This window comes from Oncorhynchus gorbuscha, linkage group LG01 (assembly GCF_021184085.1).
Source record: "Oncorhynchus gorbuscha isolate QuinsamMale2020 ecotype Even-year linkage group LG01, OgorEven_v1.0, whole genome shotgun sequence".
NCBI lineage: Eukaryota > Metazoa > Chordata > Actinopteri > Salmoniformes > Salmonidae > Oncorhynchus > Oncorhynchus gorbuscha.
In genome coordinates this window covers 118,279,317-118,299,734 of record NC_060173.1, presented here as the reverse complement: position 1 = coordinate 118,299,734, position 20,418 = coordinate 118,279,317, and the positions used below count along the sequence as shown (strand labels likewise).

General features: G+C 42.6%; 1 protein-coding gene across 1 annotated transcript in view; it reads left to right on the top strand.

Moving 5' to 3' along the window:
• The first annotated feature begins 6,480 nt into the window (after positions 1 to 6,480).
• Positions 6,481 to 20,418, top strand: part of LOC123992703 (alsin-like) — a 142,550-nt gene continuing 128,612 nt past the window's right edge. Inside the window, exons 1-6 of the mRNA XM_046294176.1 lie at positions 6,481 to 6,631; positions 7,258 to 7,332; positions 8,009 to 8,157; positions 8,444 to 8,709; positions 10,716 to 10,886; positions 11,284 to 12,625. Coding sequence (XP_046150132.1) covers positions 7,310 to 7,332; positions 8,009 to 8,157; positions 8,444 to 8,709; positions 10,716 to 10,886; positions 11,284 to 12,625 — 1,951 coding nt within the window. The 5' untranslated portion in view covers positions 6,481 to 6,631; positions 7,258 to 7,309. The remainder of the gene's footprint in view (positions 6,632 to 7,257; positions 7,333 to 8,008; positions 8,158 to 8,443; positions 8,710 to 10,715; positions 10,887 to 11,283; positions 12,626 to 20,418) is intronic.

The window sequence follows — 20,418 nt, the reverse complement described above, 5'->3', positions numbered from 1 at the left end:
CCCCCCTCCTCCCTCTCTGCAGATGACTTCGTCAACCATTTTGAAAAGAAGGTCGACGACATCCGATCCTCGTTTGCTAAGTCAAACGACACCGCTGGTTCTGCTCACACTGCCCTACCCTGTGCTCTGACCTCTTTCTCCCCTCTCTCTCCAGATGAAATCTCGCGTCTTGTGACGGCCGGCCGCCCAACAACCTGCCCGCTTGACCCTATCCCCTCCTCTCTTCTCCAGACCATTTCCGGAGACCTTCTCCCTTACCTCACCTCGCTCATCAACTCATCCCTGACCGCTGGCTACGTCCCTTCCGTCTTCAAGAGAGCGAGAGTTGCACCCCTTCTGAAAAAACCTACACTCGATCCCTCCGATGTCAACAACTACAGACCAGTATCCCTTCTTTCTTTTCTCTCCAAAACTCTTGAACGTGCCGTCCTTGGCCAGCTCTCCCGCTATCTCTCTCAGAATGACCCTGTTGATCCAAATCAGTCAGGTTTCAAGACTAGTCATTCAACTGAGACTGCTCTTCTCTGTATCACGGAGGCGCTCCGCACTGCTAAAGCTAACTCTCTCTCCTCTGCTCTCATCCTTCTAGACCTATCGGCTGCCTTCGATACTGTGAACCATCAGATCCTCCTCTCCACCCTCTCCGAGTTGGGCATCTCCGGCGCGGCCCACGTTTGGATTGCGTCCTACCTGACAGGTCGCTCCTACCAGGTGGCGTGGCGAGAATCTGTCTCCTCACCACGCGCTCTCACCACTGGTGTCCCCCAGGGCTCTGTTCTAGGCCCTCTCCTATTCTCGCTATACACCAAGTCACTTGGCTCTGTCATAACCTCACATGGTCTCTCCTATCATTGCTATGCAGACGACACACAATTAATCTTCTCCTTTCCCCCTTCTGATGACCAGGTGGCGAATCGCATCTCTGCATGTCTGGCAGACATATCAGTGTGGATGACGGATCACCACCTCAAGCTGAACCTCGGCAAGACGGAGCTGCTCTTCCTCCCGGGGAAGGACTGCCCGTTCCATGATCTCGCCATCACGGTTGACAACTCCATTGTGTCCTCCTCCCAGAGCGCTAAGAACCTTGGCGTGATCCTGGACAACACCCTGTCGTTCTCAACTAACATCAAGGCGGTGACCCGTTCCTGTAGGTTCATGCTCTACAACATCCGCAGAGTACGACCCTGCCTCACACAGGAAGCGGCGCAGGTCCTAATCCAGGCACTTGTCATCTCCCGTCTGGATTACTGCAAATCGCTGTTGGCTGGGCTCCCTGCCTGTGCCATTAAACCCCTACAACTCATCCAGAACGCCGCAGCCCGTCTGGTGTTCAACCTTCCCAAGTTCTCTCACGTCACCCCGCTCCTCCGCTCTCTCCACTGGCTTCCAGTTGAAGCTCGCATCCGCTACAAGACCATGGTGCTTGCCTACGGAGCTGTGAGGGGAACGGCACCTCAGTACCTCCAGGCTCTGATCAGGCCCTACACCCAAACAAGGGCACTGCGTTCATCCACCTCTGGCCTGCTCGCCTCCCTACCACTGAGGAAGTACAGTTCCCGCTCAGCCCAGTCAAAACTGTTCGCTGCTCTGGCCCCCCAATGGTGGAACAAACTCCCTCACGACGCCAGGACAGCGGAGTCAATCACCACCTTCCGGAGACACCTGAAACCCCACCTCTTTAAGGAATACCTAGGATAGGATAAAGTAATCCTTCTCACCCCCCCCTTAAAAGATTTAGATGCACTATTGTAAAGTGGCTGTTCCACTGGATGTCATAAGGTGAATGCACCAATTTGTAAGTCGCTCTGGATAAGAGCGTCTGCTAAATGACTTAAATGTAAATGTAAATGTAATATCAGTCTGTTCCTGATGTTTTTCCTGGAGAGAAGTGGCTTCTTTGCTGCCCTTCTTGACACCAAGCCATCCTCCAAAAGTCTTCGCCTCACTGTGCGTGCAGATGCACTCACACCTGCCTGCTGCCATTCCTGAGCAAGCTCTGTACTGGTGGTGCCCCGATCCCGCAGCTGAATCAACTTTAGGAGACGGTCCTGGCGCTTGCTGGACTTTCTTGGGCACCCTGAGGCCTTCTTCACAACAATTGAACCGTTCTCCTTTAGGTTCTTGATGATCCGATAAATGGTTGATTTAGGTGCAATCTTACTGGCAGCAATATCCTTGCCTGTGAAGCTCTTTTTTGTGCAAAGCAATGATGATGGCACGTGTTTCCTTGCATGTAACCATGGTTGACAGAGGAAGAACAATGATTCCAAGCACCACCCTCCTTTTGAAGCTTCCAGTCTGTTATTTGAATTCAATCAGCATGACAGAGTGATCTCCAGCCTTGTCCTCATCAACACTCACACCTGTGTTAACGAGAGAATCACTGACATGATGTCAGCTGGTCCTTTTGTGGCAGGGCTGAAATGCAGTGGAAATGTTTTTGGGGGGATACAGTTCATTTGCATGTCAAAGAGGGACTTTGCAATTAATTGCAATTCATCTGATCACTCTTCATAACATTCTGGAGTATATGCAAATTGCCATCATACAAACTGAGGCGGCAGATTTTGTGAAAATTAATATTTGTGTCATTCTCAAAACTTTTGGCCACGACTGTATATGATTTATTACCAACGTATACGCTAAGACACATGAGAATTCAGAAAGTGGTTTCCTCAAAAGTTTATGGTGCCTGTTTATGATAGTTTCTGATTATCATCAATCAAATGGAATGGAACTGTAGAGAGAGAGATGGAAGGTCTAAATTATAACTTCTCTTTTCTTGCTTGAAAACATACAGGCAATATTTAGTATCTGTAATTGCAATTGACTGAGAGTACAGTAACATACGTGTGTCCTGGGGCGTCAGGGTAGCCTAGTGGTTAGAGTGTTGGACTAGTAACCGAAAGGTTGCAAGTTCAAATCCTTGAGCTGACAAGGTACAAAGCTGTCATTCTGCCCCTGAACAGGCAGTTAACACACTGTTCCTAGGCCGTCTTTGAAAATAAGAATTTGTTCTTAACTGACTTGCCTGGTTAAATATATATATTTTTTAAATAGATAGAGATCACTGACCTAGTGTGGGGATCCATCATAATGGGTGATTGGTTAGCGAGGCAATCCAGCAACCGGATTCGTGTCTGAAGGACAAGATCTGGATGGAAGTAACCTGGCAACTGGAGGTTTTCTGGTATTGCCTGCCATTGAGCTGTCGGGCATTAACCCCCCGTCCAGAACCTGTGTCTTTCAGAGGGGTTGGGTTAAAAAGCGGAAGTAAAATTTGGTCTAAGGCACTGCAAGAGGCGTCATTACAGTTCGAATCCAGGCTGCATTGGGAGTCCAATTTGGCCGGTTAAATAAAGTGAGTTTAATCTATGTTGCTGTACCCTCTACTTCCAGCAGAGGGAAGCAAACTCATGTCTATGAGAGAATGAGAGAGAAAGTTGTAGTTGTAGATGAGTGCCCTGCTCGATGGCATCTAGGCATCTACACACAGCCCCAGAAAGGGTCAGACAGCGGGCTCAGAAAGAGACAAGTAATGTACATGAACACAAAATGTATGATGTTTGATGAGAGAGAGAGAGAGAGAGAGAGAGAGAGAGAGAGAGAGAGAGAGAGAGAGAGAGAGAGAGAGAGAGAGAGAGAGAGAGAGAGAGAGAGAGAGAGAGAGAGAGAGAGAGAGAGAGAGAGAGAGAGAGAGAAAAGAGGAGAGAGAGAGAGAGAGAGAAAAGAGGAGAGAGAGAGAGAGAGAGAGAGAGAGAGAGAGAGAGAGAGAGAGAGAGAGAGAGAGAGAGAGAGAGAGAGAGAGAGAGAGAGAGAGGGGGAGAGAAAAGAGGAGAGAGGGAGAGGTAAGAGGAGAGAGGAGAGAGGGAGAGGTAAGAGGGAGAGGTAAGAGAAAAGAGGAGAGAGAGAGAGGGAGAGGTAAGAGAAAAGAGAAGAGAGAGAGAGAGAGGGAGAGGTAAGAGAAAAGAGAAGAGAGAGAGAGAGGGAGAGGTAAGAGAAAAGAGGAGAGAGAGAGAGAGAGAGAGAGAGGAGAGAGAAAAGAGAGAGAGAGAGGGAGAGAGAAAAGAGAGAGAGAGAGAGAGAGAGGAGAGGAGAGAAGAGAGAGGAGAGAGGGAGAGAGAGAGAGGGAGAGGTAAGAAGAGAGAGAGAGAGAGAGAGAGGAGAGGTAAGAGGGAGAGGTAAGAGAGAAGAGAGAGAGAGAGAGAGAGAGAGAGAGAAGAGAGAGAGAGGTAAGAGAAAGGAGAGAGAGAGAGAGAGAAGAGAGAGGGAGAAGAGAAAAGAGGAGAGAGAGAGAGAGAGAGGAGAGAGAAGAGAGAGAGAGAGAGAGAGAGGGAGAGGTAGGTAAGAGAAGAGAGAGAGAGAAAAGAGGAGAGAGGTAAGAGAAAAGAGGAGAGAGGTAAGAGAAAAGAGGAGAGAGAGAGGGAGGTAAGAGAAAAGAGGAGAGAGAGAGAGAGAGAGGGGTAATAGGAAAGAGGAGAGAGAGAGAGAGAGGGAGAGGTAAGAGAATAGGAAAGAGGAGAGAGAGATCTGAGAGACAAGGCAAGAAGGGCATTCTATGCCATCAAAAGGAACATAAATTTCAACATACCAATTAGGATTTGGCTAAAAATACTTGAATCAATTGACCTTTATGGTTGTGAGGTCTGGGGTCCGCTCACCAACCAAGACTTCACAAAATGGGACAAACACCAAATTGAGACTCTGCACGCAGAATTCTGCAAAAATATCCCCTGTGTACAACGTAGAACACTAAATAATGCATGCAGAGCAGAATTAGGCCGATACCCACTAATTATCAAAATCCAGAAAAGAGCCGTTAAATTCTATAACCACCTAAAAGGCAGCGATTCACAAACCTTCCATAACAAAGCCATCACCTACAGAGATATTAACCCGGAGAAGAGTCCCCTAAGCAAGCTGGTCCTGGGGCTCTGTTCACAAACACAAACACACCCTACAGAGCCCCAGGACAGCAGCACAATTAGACACAACCAAATCATGAGAAAACAAAAAGATAATTACTTGACACATTGGAAAGAATTAACAAAAAAAACAGAGCAAACTAGAATGCTATTTGGCCCTAAACAGAGAGTACCCAGCGGCAGAATACCTGACCACTGTGACTGACCCAAAATTAAGGAAAGCTTTGACTATGTACAGACTCAGTGAGCATAGCCTTGCTATTGAGAAAGGCCGCCGTAGGCAGACATGGCTCTCAAGAGAAGACAGGCTATGTGCTCACTGCCCACAAAATGAGGTGGAACCTGAGCTGCACTTCCTAACCTCCTGTCAAACGTATGACCATATTAGAGACACATATTTCCCTCAGACTACACAGATACACAAAGAATTAGAAAACAAATCCAATTTTGATCAACTCCCATATCTACTGGGTGAAATTCCACAGTGTGCCATCACAGCAGCAAGATTTGTGACCTGTTGCCACAAGAAAAGGGCAACCAGTGAAGAACAAACACCATTGTAAATACAACCCATATTTATGCTTATTTATTTTATCTTGTGTCCTTTAACCATTTGTACATAGTTAAAACAATGTATATATATAATATGACATTTGGATTGTCTTTATTGTTTTGAAACTTCTGTATGTGTAATGTTTACTGTTAATTTTTATTGTTTATTTCACTTTATATATTAACTTTATATATTATCTACCTCACTTGCTTTGGCAATGTTAACACATGTTTCCCGTGCTAATAAAGCCCCTTGAATTGAATTGAGAGAGAGAAACAGAGAGAGAGAGAGAGAGAGAGATAGACATAGAGAGAGAGAGAGAGACAGAGAGAGACAGAGAGAGAGAGACATAGGAGAGAGAGACAGAGAGAGACAGAGAGACAGACACACAGAGAGAGAGAGAGAGAGAGAGAGAGAGAGACAGAGAGAGAGAGAGAGAGAAAGAGAGAAACAAGAGAGAGAGAAAGAGAAAAGAGAGAGAGAGAAAAGAGAGAAAAAAAGAAGAGAGAGAGAGGTAAGAGAAAAGAGGAGAGAGAGAGTATATATATATATATATATTACTATGAAGGGAAGTAATGATGTCTGGCCTGAAGCCGACATGTCTCTGCTGTTGGTTTATTCACAGATATGACAGCTCCAAATGCCACTAATGATTCCCAAACCCTAATAAACAGCCTATGCTGTCAGTGATTGAGTCAGTTATTACACACAGAGCCCTTTCAATACAGTGTTATGATACCTCTGGAGTAATATTTAGCAATGATCTGATCAGTCATTTAAAAGCTAAAACATCTTCAACCATAATACCTTGGACAATTTTTGTTGCAAACATATATATATATAATTAAACATGTATATAAATACACGTTTTTCCTCTAGCGCGTTGAAATTAGAGCAAATTCCACAGCACAACTGCTTTTTTGACCCTCGACGCTTTCCATCGGAGGGCTGGTCCCAAAACAAACTCAGCTGTCACGGAGTTGAAAGACTCAACGAAAGTTCTCCACTTCACTGCAGTGATTATAGAAGCTATCATGATAGCTTGCTGTGTTTATACAAACATGACAGTGACAGCCATGGATTTAGATCATTAAAGAAAGAATACGGCTGTAAACCCCATGTGTAATGGAGAAGTACTTTCATAAACTTCGTAAGTAACTTAATTTTTTTGTTGTTGTCGATTCACTAGTTGGCTAGGCTTAGCTAACGGGAGTTAGCTAGAGAGAAGTGTGCTTCTGGATGGGACAGCAGTATAGACTTTACGTCCGTCCCCTCGCCCCGACCCGGGCTCGAACCAGGGACCCTCTCTGCACACACACCAACAAGTGACACCCACGAAGCATCGTTACCCTTCGCTTCCACAAAAGCCGCGGCCCTTGAAGGTCTCAGAGCGAGTGACGTGACCGATTGAAACGCCACCGGCGCGCACCACCGCAAACTGACTAGCCATTTCACATCGGCTACATTAGACATTTACATTTAAGTCATTTAGCAGACGCTCTTATCCAGAGCGACTTACATTAGCAAGCTACATGTCGTGCTTTTGTTAAATGTAATAGCAAACCATGTATTTGTTGTTATCGAGTAGGTCTAACGTTACTACTGTAACTGTATCCTATACTGTTAAATGCATATTTGCTTTCGATTTAGCTTTGGCATCATGAAAGTCTTACAGGTTGCTGCAAATAAGCTAGTTGTACTTTATCGTTATATGAAATATACTTCGGGAACAAAGGCATGAACCTGATCATTGCAAAAACGATTTCTTCCTCCTAGATTGGATATTGACAGTAATTTACAATAGATGCCTTAAAATGGAGAAGCCCCAATGATGATGGAGGACCAGAAGAGGTACTGTAACCACACACACACACACACACACACACACACACACACACACACACACACACACACACACACACACACACACACACACACACACACACACACACACACACACACACACACACATGTTCTGTCTATGGTGCGGTTACAAGGCCAAGGGTCTGTCTCTGGTTCTGCAACTGTAGTGACAGAGTTGTCTGTCTGTCTGTCTGTCTGTCTGTCTGTCTGTCTGTCTGTCTGTCTGTCTGTCTGTCTGTCTGTCTGTCTGTCTGTCTGTCTGTCTGTCTGTCTGTCTGTCTGTCTGTCTGTCTGTCTGTCTGTCTGTCTGTCTGTCTGTCTGTCTGTCTGTCTGTCTGTCTGTCTGTCTGTCTGTCTGTCTGTCTGTCTGTCTGTCTGTCTGTCTGTCTGTCTGTCTGTCTGTCTGTCTGTCTGTCTGTCTGTCTGTCTGTCTGTCTGTCTGTCTGTCTGTCTGTCTGTCTGTCTGTCTGTCTGTCTGTCTGTCTGTCTGTCTGTCTGTCTGTCTGTCTGTCTGTCTGTCTGTCTGTCTGTCTGTCTGTCTGTCTGTCTGTCTGTCTGTCTGTCTGTCTGTCTGTCTGTCTGTCTGTCTGTCTGTCTGTCTGTCTGTCTGTCTGTCTGTCTGTCTGTCTGTCTGTCTGTCTGTCTGTCTGTCCCTCCCCTTCAGCCCAGTGAAGGAGGAGAGCTCCAGAGAACGAGGCCTGCTCCACTTATGGAGAGGCTACAGCAGTAGTGTTACCCCCGAACGGGTGCTTCTGTCCCGGCCAGTCCTCCAGGCTGCTCTCGGCATCAGCCATGGTATCCTCCTGGCCGAAGGTGAGACTTCTCTTTGGACTCTAATAAGATAAACAGCTCTTTCTACGACCTTTTAAATGCATAATGCTTTATAACATCATGTTGTATTATAAACACACTTATAATGAGTTATAACGATGACTAAATGTCCATATGTAGCGTATAGATTTGAACATTGAGTCAGATTCCACTGTATTTCTTCCGTTGCACAGAAAATATTCTTGAAAAGGTGTAACTTATACCGTTTGGGATAATCTGATGAAGATCACTGTATACCTGCTCTCTTCACCATCCTCTCCATCTCCAGGTGGGCTGGTGTACAGCTTCGGGGACCTGCCGTGGCGGCAGGGCCTGAGGGTTCTTCCTACTTACCCTCTCCTCGAGTCTGTCCTCTCTGGTCAGTGTGTTGTGTCTGTAGCTGCAGGCTCCTTCCACTGTGGCGCCGTCACACGGGAAGGGGCTGTGTACATGTGGGGAGAGAACTCCTCGGGGCAGTGTGGTCTGTCAGAGAGAGGCCTGGTCCCAGATCCTAGCCTCGTCAGTATGGTGGACTCTGAGGCTGTCCGTCCACAGGTGATGTATCTGGGTTGTCTTGTTTTCATTACGAAACAACAAAATTATAGAAAACATTTCAGACATATTTGAAAACAACAGAATAAACAATGACAATAGCTGAGTTTCCATCCAATTGGGGACCGATTTTCATGCAAATATTTTAAAAATCTGCATATAAATAATATGCGCATATTCCCACCAGTAATATGTTTCCATATTTAAAAAATCTGCACATAAATAATATGCAGTAATATGTTTCCATATTTAAAAAATCTGCACATAAATAATATGCGCATATTCCCACCAGTAATATGCTTCCATATTTAAAAAATCTGCACATAAATAATATGCGCATATTCCCACCAGTAATATGTTTCCATATTTAAAAAAATAAAAATAAACCTTTATTTATCTAGGCAGGTCAGTTAAGAACAAATTATTATTTACAATGACAGCCTTGGAACAGTGGGTTAACTGCCTTGTTCAGGGGCAGAACGACAGATTTGTACCTTGTCAGCTCGGGGATTCGATCCAACAACCTTTCGGTTACTGGCCCAACACTGTAACCACGAGGCTACCTGCCGCCCATGCTGGTATTCTGTCTGTCTATTCTGGTGAAGCAATAAGGCATGAGAACCCGGGGATTGTCGTGTGAATAAGTTCTGACGAAGTGCTGTTGATAGGCCTGAGGCGAAGCCAAGGGCCGGAGGAGTTATTCACGATAAATCCCGGGTTTAAGTGCCTTATTGCTTTTATAAAACGGTTGGTAACATATTAAAAGAAGATTAACAACATGTTTTCATTAAACTGTATTTTAATAAGTATATTTGTTTGGGCTGGTCGTTCATTCTGAGATTCTGTAGCTGCTAGCCAAATGGGCTGGTCGTTCATTCTGAGATTCTGTAGCTGCTAGCCAAATGGGCTGGTCGTTCATTCTGAGATTCTGTAGTTGCTAGCCAAATGGGCTGGTCGTTCATCCTGAGATTCTGAAGTTGCTAGCCAAATGGGCTGATCGTTCATTCTGAGATTCTGTAGTTGCTAGCCAAATGGGCTGGTCGTTCATTCTGAGATTCTGTAGCTGCTAGCCAAATGGGCTGGTCGTTCATTCTGAGATTCTGTAGTTGCTAGCCAAATGGGCTGGTCGTTCATTCTGAGATTCTGTAGCTGCTAGCCAAATGGGCTGGTCGTTCATTCTGAGATTCTGTAGCTGCTAGCCAAATGGGCTGGTCGTTCATTCTGAGATTCTGTAGCTGCTAGCCAAATGGGCTGGTCGTTCATTCTGAGATTCTGTAGTTGCTAGCCAAATGGGCTGGTCGTTCATCCTGAGATTCTGAAGTTGCTAGCCAAATGGGCTGGTCGTTCATCCTGAGATTCTGAAGTTGCTAGCCAAATGGGCTGATCGTTCATTCTGAGATTCTGTAGCTGCTAGCCAAATGGGCTGGTCGTTCATTCTGATATTCTGTAGTTGCTAGCCAAATGGTTGCTATGCTAAACAAAACAGTGGCATGTAGCTATGCAGGCTAGCTACTTCTCCTTTGCTAGCTAGCCAACTAAAACCAATACACAATCACGTCAAGCAGCTGAAAGGACAGCAAACGAAGTGCACATTAGGTTGTTTTACTTTCGTTGGATATATCCATTATAATGATCCTGATGAATGAATTGGCGTGGATCAGAGAAGCAGTCTGTCTCGTCACATTCATATGCATGGGACAGTGGAGATCGCCAAACAAACTGCAATATTGTTCCACTGGTCGGAGAGGCAGACAGCAAGGTTTATAGAAACCCCAACTGTTCCAAACTAAATTCCTGCCTAATTCCAAATTCCAAGGGAGATTATAAATTGACTGGCTGGGCTGTGGGATTGTGGTGCTGTATATCCCTGCTATCAACCAATCAGCATCCAGAATCCAAACAACCCGTTTTTATAATTATTGTTAGACGATGACACCACCACTTCACCAGGTCAAATCCCCTGTACATGTATACAGACTTGGTAATTGTGATTCTGTCCCTCCCAACAGATCATCAGGATCCTGCAGGTAACCTGCGGGGAGCAGCACACTCTGGCTTTGTCTACCCAGCATGAGGTGTGGGCCTGGGGCAGCGGCTGCCAGCTGGGTCTGGTCACCAGTGTGTTCCCCGTGTGGAGACCCCAGAAAGTGGAGCACCTGGCTGGGAGGCACGTAGTTCAGGTGAGTGAGTGCTTCTCATTAGACATCTAGAGTTACCTCAGTCAGTTCAACAATACATCTCAGTCAGTTCAACAATACATCAGTCAGTTCAACAATACATCAGTCAGTTCAACAATACATCTCAGTCGTTCAACAATACATCTCAGTCAGTTCAACAATACATCTCAGTCAGTTCAACAATACATCTGTCGTTTCAACAATACATCAGTCAGTTCAACAATACATCAGTCAGTTCAACAATACATCTAGAGTTACCTCAGTCAGTTCAACAATACATCTGTCAGTTCAACAATACATCAGTCAGTTCAACAATACATCAGTCAGTTCAACAATACATCTCAGTCATTTAAAAGCCAATATAATGAAGTCCGACTGACTTGTTTCCGTTGTGGTCCAGGTGGCGTGTGGAGGATACCACAGCCTGGCCCTGGTACGACGCTTCCCTGCACAAGACTCTCAGTTCCCCCGGCCGACAGCTACTGAAAAGTGTTCCCAGTGCAACCAGCTGCTCTTCTCTATGGTGGATAAAGAGGACCATGTCATCATCAGCGACAGTCACTATTGCCCCCTCGGGATTGAGTTGGCTGATAGCAAACCAGGGAGCTGCTCGAGATCCAGACAGGCCTCCCAATCTAGACAGGCCTCTCTAGCCCAGAGACACAGAGCCTCAGCCTGCCCGCTCTCTCAGACAGTCAGCCTTGATCTGGGCCTTGACCCAGACCCCATTATAGGCCCAGAATACCTATTTCCTGGTGACACTGACAGTTCTCTCAGAGAGTCTGGCTCCAAAGAACAAACTAACCAAGAGGATACTGGTACCTCTGACCTTCAAAGACAAGGCCCCGGGACTCTGACAGAGACAGACAGTAACTCGGCTCCAACACAGGCGAGGAGGAAAACCTCATCTTCAACCGACGAGAAGGAGCTGAAGGAATACCTCAAGAGAACGTCTGATCACATCCTGTCTGAACAGAATGACAATAACAACACAGGGAATCCAATCACCTTAGCCAATCGGACAACAGGGGATTCACTCACCTTAGCCAATGAAACAGCAGAGGATTCACTCACCTTAGCCAATCAGACAACAGGGGATTCACTCACCTTAGCCAATCGGACAACAGGGGATTCACTCACCTTAGCCAATGAAACAGCAGAGGATTCACTCACCTTAGCCAATGAAACAGCAGAGGATTCACTCACCTTAGCCAATGAAACAGCAGAGGATTCACTCACCTTAGCCAGTCATAGCTCAGGAGATCTACTCACCCTGGTAAGTCATGTCCCAGGACAGTGCCTAAACGGCGACCTACCTGATCAAGACCAACCTTCTACCTTAACACCATATCTTCTACCACAACCTCACGATGACACCACCATGGCATCCAGCCTATCATGTTCACTGCTAGAGAACTACACGGGTGCCGTAGTTATGGAACATACCTTAGCTTTAACGGGCCGTGCTGCCTCACCCTTCGAGGTAAACACCCCTTCAGGCATCGGCTCCACCAGCAGCCTCTGTGACTCATCTAAGAGTGAAGGGTGTATCCCAGTCGCAGGGCTGTGCGAGGCTCTGTCTGGGCCTGTCATGGCATACAGGAAGACCAACCAGGAAGTGCGTCTCTGTATGGAGGAGGACTCCTTGCAAGGGAAGAAATGCTCCAGTCTGACTGATATCCTGCTGGAGGAGGTCGTCGAGGGGAGTAGACGGCACTCACTGCCTCCTCTCCTCTCTCATGGTAGGTGTGGTCACTGCCTCCTCTCCTCTCTCATGGTAGGTGTGGTCACTGCCTCCTCTCCTCTCTCATGGTAGGTGTGGTCACTGCCTCCTCTCCTCTCTCATGGTAGGTGTGGTCACTGCCTCCTCTCCTCTCTCATGGTAGGTGTGGTCACTGCCTCCTCTCCTCTCTCATGGTAGGTGTGGTCACTGCCTCCTCTCCTCTCTCATGGTAGGTGTGGTCACTGCCTCCTCTCCTCTCTCATGGTAGGTGTGGTCACTGCCTCCTCTCCTCTCTCATGGTAGGTGTGGTCACTGCCTCCTCTCCTCTCTCATGGTAGGTGTGGTCACCGCCTCCTCTCCTCTCTCATGGTAGGTGTGGTCACCGCCTCCTCTCCTCTCTCATGGTAGGTGTGGTCACCACCTCCTCTCCTCTCATGGTAGGTGTGGTCACTGCCTCCTCTCCTCTCTCATGGTAGGTGTGGTCACTGCCTCCTCTCCTCTCTCATGGTAGGTGTGGTCACTGCCTCCTCTCCTCTCTCATGGTAGGTGTGGTCACCGCCTCCTCTCCTCTCTCATGGTAGGTGTGGTCACCGCCTCCTCTCCTCTCTCATGGTAGGTGTGGTCACTGCCTCCTCTCCTCTCTCATGGTAGGTGTGGTCACTGCCTCCTCTCCTCTCTCATGGTAGGTGTGGTCACTGCCTCCTCTCCTCTCTCATGGTAGGTGTGGTCACTGCCTCCTCTCCTCTCTCATGGTAGGTGTGGTCACTGCCTCCTCTCCTCTCTCATGGTAGGTGTGGTCACTGCCTCCTCTCCTTTCTCATGGTAGGTGTGGTCACCACCTCCTCTCCTCTGTCATGGTAGGTGTGGTCATGGTAGGTGTGGTCACCACCTCCTCTCCTCTCTCATGGTAGGTGTGGTCATGGTAGGTGTGGTCACCACCTCCTCTCCTCTCTCATGGTAGGTGTGGTTTGAAACCTGGTGACCCCAAGATGCCACCAAGGCCTGCAATTCTGTCACAGTGATTCTTGGGGATTTTGTTGCTTCTCTCACCATCCTAGCCTATATATTATAACCCCATCCTATCCTATATATAACCCTATCCTATATATAACCCTATCTATCCTATATATAACCCTATCCATCCTATCCTATATATAACCCTATCCATCCTATATATAACCCTATCCATCCTATATATAACCCTATCCATCCTATATATAACCCTATCTATCCTATATATAACCCTATCTATCCTATATATAACCCTATCTATCCTATATATAACCCTATCTATCCTATATATAACCCTATCTATCCTATATATAACCCTATCTATCCTATATATAACCCTATCTATCCTATATATAACCCTATCTATCCTATATATAACCCTATCTATCCTATATATAACCCTATCCATCCTATATATAACCCTATCCATCCTATCCTATATATAACCCTATCCATCCTATCCTATATATAACCCTATCCATCCTATATATAACCCTATCCATCCTATATATAACCCTATCTATCCTATATATAACCCTATCCATCCTATATATAACCCTATCCATCCTATCCTATATATAACCCTATCTATCCTATATATAACCCTATCTATCCTATATATAACCCTATCCATCCTATATATAACCCTATCCATCCTATATATAACCCTATCCATCCTATATATAACCCTATCCATCCTATATATAACCCTATCCATCCTATATATAACCCTATCCATCCTATATATAACCCTATCCATCCTATATATAACCCTATCCATCCTATATATAACCCTATCCATCCTATATATAACCCTATCCATCCTATATATAACCCTATCCATCCTATATATAACCCTATCTATCCTATATATAACCCTATCTATCCTATATATAACCATATCCATCCTATATATAACCCTATCTATCCTATATATAACCCTATCTATCCTATATATAACCCTATCTATCCTATATATAACCCTATCTATCCTATATATAACCCTATCCATCCTATCCTATATATAACCCTATCTATCCTATATATAACCCTATCTATCCTATATATAACCCTATCCATCCTATCCTATATATAACCCTATCTATCCTATATATAACCCTATCTATCCTATATATAACCCTATCTATCCTATATATAACCCTATCCATCCTATATATAACCCTATCCATCCTATATATAACCCTATCCATCCTATATATAACCCTATCCGTCCTATATATAACCCTATCTATCCTATATATAACCCTATCCATCCTATATATAACCCTATCTATCCTATATATAACCCTATCTATCCTATATATAACCCTATCTATCCTATATATAACCCTATCCATCCTATATATAACCCTATCCATCCTATATATAACCCTATCTATCCTATATATAACCCTATCTATCCTATATATAACCCTATCCATCCTATATATAACCCTATCTATCCTATATATAACCCTATCTATCCTATATATAACCCTATCCATCCTATATATAACCCTATCCATCCTATATATAACCCTATCTATCCTATATATAACCCTATCCATCCTATATATAACCCTATCCATCCTATATATAACCCTATCTATCCTATATATAACCCTATCTATCCTATATATAACCCTATCTATCCTATATATAACCCTATCCATCCTATATATAACCCTATCCATCCTATATATAACCCTATCTATCCTATATATAACCCTATCCATCCTATATATAACCCTATCTATCCTATATATAACCCTATCCATCCTATATATAACCCTATCTATCCTATATATAACCCTATCCATCCTATATATAACCCTATCTATCCTATATATAACCCTATCTATCCTATATATAACCCTATCCATCCTATATATAACCCTATCCATCCTATATATAACCCTATCCATCCTATATATAACCCTATCCATCCTATATATAACCCTATCCATCCTATATATAACCCTATCCATCCTATATATAACCCTATCTATCCTATATATAACCCTATCCATCCTATATATAACCCCATCTATCCTATATATAACCCTATCCATCCTATATATAACCCTATCCATCCTATATATAACCCTATCCATCCTATATATAACCCTATCCATCCTATATATAACCCTATCCATCCTATATATAACCCTATCCATCCTATATATAACCCTATCCATCCTATATATAACCCTATCCATCCTATATAACCCTATCTATCCTATCCTATATATAACCCTATCTATCCTATCCTATATATAACCCTATCTATCCTATATATAACCCTATCTATCCTATATATAACCCTATCTATCCTATATATAACCCTATCTATCCTATATATAACCCTATCCATCCTATCCTATATATAACCCTATCTATCCTATATATAACCCTATCTATCCTATATATAACCCTATCCATCCTATCCTATATATAACCCTATCCATCCTATCCTATATATAACCCTATCTATCCTATATATAACCCTATCCATCCTATCCTATATATAACCCTATCCATCCTATCCTATATATAACCCTATCTATCCTATATATAACCCTATCCATCCTATATATAACCCTATCCATCCTATATATAACCCTATCCATCCTATCCTATATATAACCCTATCTATCCTATATATAACCCTATCCATCCTATATATAACCCTATCTATCCTATATATAACCCTATCTATCCTATATATAACCCTATCCATCCTATATATAACCCTATCCATCCTATATATAACCCTATCCATCCTATATATAACCCTATCTATCCTATATATAACCCTATCCATCCTATATATAACCCCATCTATCCTATATATAACCCTATCCATCCTATATATAACCCTATCCATCCTATATATATCCCTATCCATCCTATATATAACCCTATCCATCCTATATATAACCCTATCCATCCTATATATAACCCTATGCATCCTATATATAACCCTATCCATCCTATATATAACCCTATCCATCCTATATATAACCCTATCCATCCTATATATAACCCTATCTATCCTATCCTATATATAACCCTATCTATCCTATCCTATATATAACCCTATCTATCCTATATATAACCCTATCTATCCTATATATAACCCTATCTATCCTATATATAACCCTATCTATCCTATATATAACCCTATCTATCCTATATATAACCCTATCTATCCTATATATAACCCTATCCATCCTATCCTATATATAACCCTATCTATCCTATATATAACCCTATCTATCCTATATATAACCCTATCCATCCTATCCTATATATAACCCTATCCATCCTATCCTATATATAACCCTATCTATCCTATATATAACCCTATCCATCCTATCCTATATATAACCCTATCCATCCTATCCTATATATAACCCTATCTATCCTATATATAACCCTATCCATCCTATATATAACCCTATCTGTCCTATATATAACCCTATCCATCCTATCCTATATATAACCCTATCTATCCTATATATAACCCTATCCATCCTATATATAACCCTATCCGTCCTATATATAACCCTATCCATCCTATATATAACCCTATCTATCCTATCCTATATATAACCCTATCTATCCTATATATAACCCTATCTATCCTATATATAACCCTATCTATCCTATATATAACCCTATCTATCCTATATATAACCCTATCTATCCTATATATAACCCTATCTATCCTATATATAACCCTATCTATCCTATATATAACCCTATCTATCCTATATATAACCCTATCCATCCTATCCTATATATAACCCTATCCGTCCTATATATAACCCTATCCGTCCTATATATAACCCTATCCGTCCTATATATAACCCTATCCGTCCTATATATAACCCTATCCGTCCTATATATAACACTATCTATCCTATATATAACCCTATCTATCCTATATATAACCCTATCTATCCTATATATAACCCTATCCGTCCTATATATAACCCTATCTGTCCTATATATAACCCTATCTATCCTATATATAACCCTATCCATCCTATATATAACCCTATCCATCCTATATATAACCCTATCCATCCTATATATAACCCTATCCATCCTATATATAACCCTATCCATCCTATATATAACCCTATCCATCCTATATATAACCCTATCCATCCTATATATAACCCTATCCATCCTTTATATAACCCTATCCATCCTTTATATAACCCTATCCATCCTATATATAACCCTATCCATCCTATATATAACCCTATCCATCCTATATATAACCCTATCCATCCTATATATAACCCTATCCATCCTATATATAACCCTATCTATCCTATATATAACCCTATCCATCCTATATATAACCCTATCCATCCTATATATAACCCTATCTATCCTATATATAACCCTATCCATCCTATCCTATATATAACCCTATCCATCCTATCCTATATATAACCCTATCCGTCCTATATATAACCCTATCTATCCTATATATAACCCTATCCATCCTATCCTATATATAACCCTATCTATCCTATATATAACCCTATCCATCCTATATATAACCCTATCCATCCTATATATAACCCTATCCGTCCTATATATAACCCTATCTATCCTATATATAACCCTATCTATCCTATATATAACCCTATCCATCCTATCCTATATATAACCCTATCCATCCTATCCTATATAACCCTATCCATCCTATATATAACCCTATCTATCCTATATATAACCCTATCTATCCTATATATAACCCTATCCATCCTATCCTATATATAACCCTATCCATCCTATATATAACCCTATCCATCCTATATATAACCCTATCCATCCTATATATAACCCTATCCATCCTATATATAACCCTATCCATCCTATATATAACCCTATCCATCCTATATATAACCCTATCCATCCTATATATAACCCTATCCATCCTATCCTATATATAACCCTATCCATCCTATCCTATATATAACCCTATCCATCCTATATATAACCCTATCCATCCTATATATAACCCTATCCATCCTATATATAACCCTATCCCTATATATAACATCCTATCTATCCTATATATAACCCTATCCATCCTATCCTATATATAACCCTATCCATCCTATCCTATCCTATATATAACCCTATCTATCCTATATATAACCCTATCTATCCTATATATAACCCTATCCATCCTATATATAACCCTATCCATCCTATATATAACCCTATCCATCCTATATATAACCCTATCCATCCTATATATAACCCTATCCATCCTATATATAACCCTATCCATCCTATATATAACCCTATCCATCCTATATATAACCCTATCCATCCTATATATAACCCTATCCATCCTATATATAACCCTATCCATCCTATCCTATATATAACCCTATCCATCCTATATATAACCCTATCCATCCTATATATAAACCCTATCCATCCTATATATAACCCTATCCATCCTATATATAACCCTATCTATCCTATATATAACCCTATCCATCCTATATATAACCCTATCCATCCTATATATAACCCTATCCGTCCTATATATAACCCTATCCGTCCTATATATAACCCTATCCGTCCTATATATAACCCTATCCGTCCTATATATAACCCTATCCATCCTATATATAACCCTATCTATCCTATATATAACCCTATCTATCCTATATATAACCCTATCCATCCTATATATAACCCTATCCATCCTATATATAACCCTATCTATCCTATATATAACCCTATCCATCCTATATATAACCCTATCCATCCTATATATAACCCTATCCATCCTATATATAACCTTATCCATCCTATCCTATATATAACCCTATCTGTCCTCTACCCGTGATGTTTTCAACCGTTCCATATATTTAGACTTTTTTTTCAATAATTGACAGTGCTCAGTGGTATATTCAATAGTTTGTGGGTCTTCTTGTAGCCACTACCAGATTTATGAAGGTCTACGACCATCTGTCTCTTTTCAACTGCCAGTTTTAATTTTTAATATTTCACCTTTATTTAACCAGGTAGGCCAGTTGAGAACAAGTTCTCATTTACAACTGCGACCTGGCCAAGATAAAGCAAAGCAGAGCGACACAAACAACAACGCAGTTACACATGGAATAAACAAACATACAGTCAATAATACAATAGAAAAAGTCTACATACAGTGAATGCAAATGAGGTATGATAAGGGAGGTAAAGGCAATAAATAGGCCATAGTGGCAAAGTAAATACAATTTAGCAATTAAACACTGGAGTGGTAGATGTGCAGAAGATGAATGTGCAAGTAGAAATACTGAGGTGCAAAGGAGCTAAATACATAACAGTATGGGGATGAGGTAGTTGGATGGGCTATTTACAGATGGCCTATGTACAGGTGCAGTGATCTGCGAGCTGCTCTGACAGCTGATGCTTAAAGTTAGTGAGGGAGAAATTAGTCTCCAGCTTCAGAGATTTTTGCAGTTCGTTCCAGTCATTGGCAGCAAAGAACTGGAAGGAAAGGTGGCCGAAGGAGTAATAGGCTTTGGGGATGACCAGTGAGATATACCTGCTGGAGCGCGTGCTACGGGTGGGTGCTGCTATGGTGACCAGTGATCCGAGATAAGGCGGAGCTTTACCTAGCAGAGTCTCATAGATGACCTGGAGCCAGTGGGTTTTGCGACGAGTATGAAGCGAGGGCCAACCAACGAGAGCATACAGGTAGCAGTGGTGGGTAGTGTATGGGGCTTTGGTGACAAAACGGATGGCACTGTGATA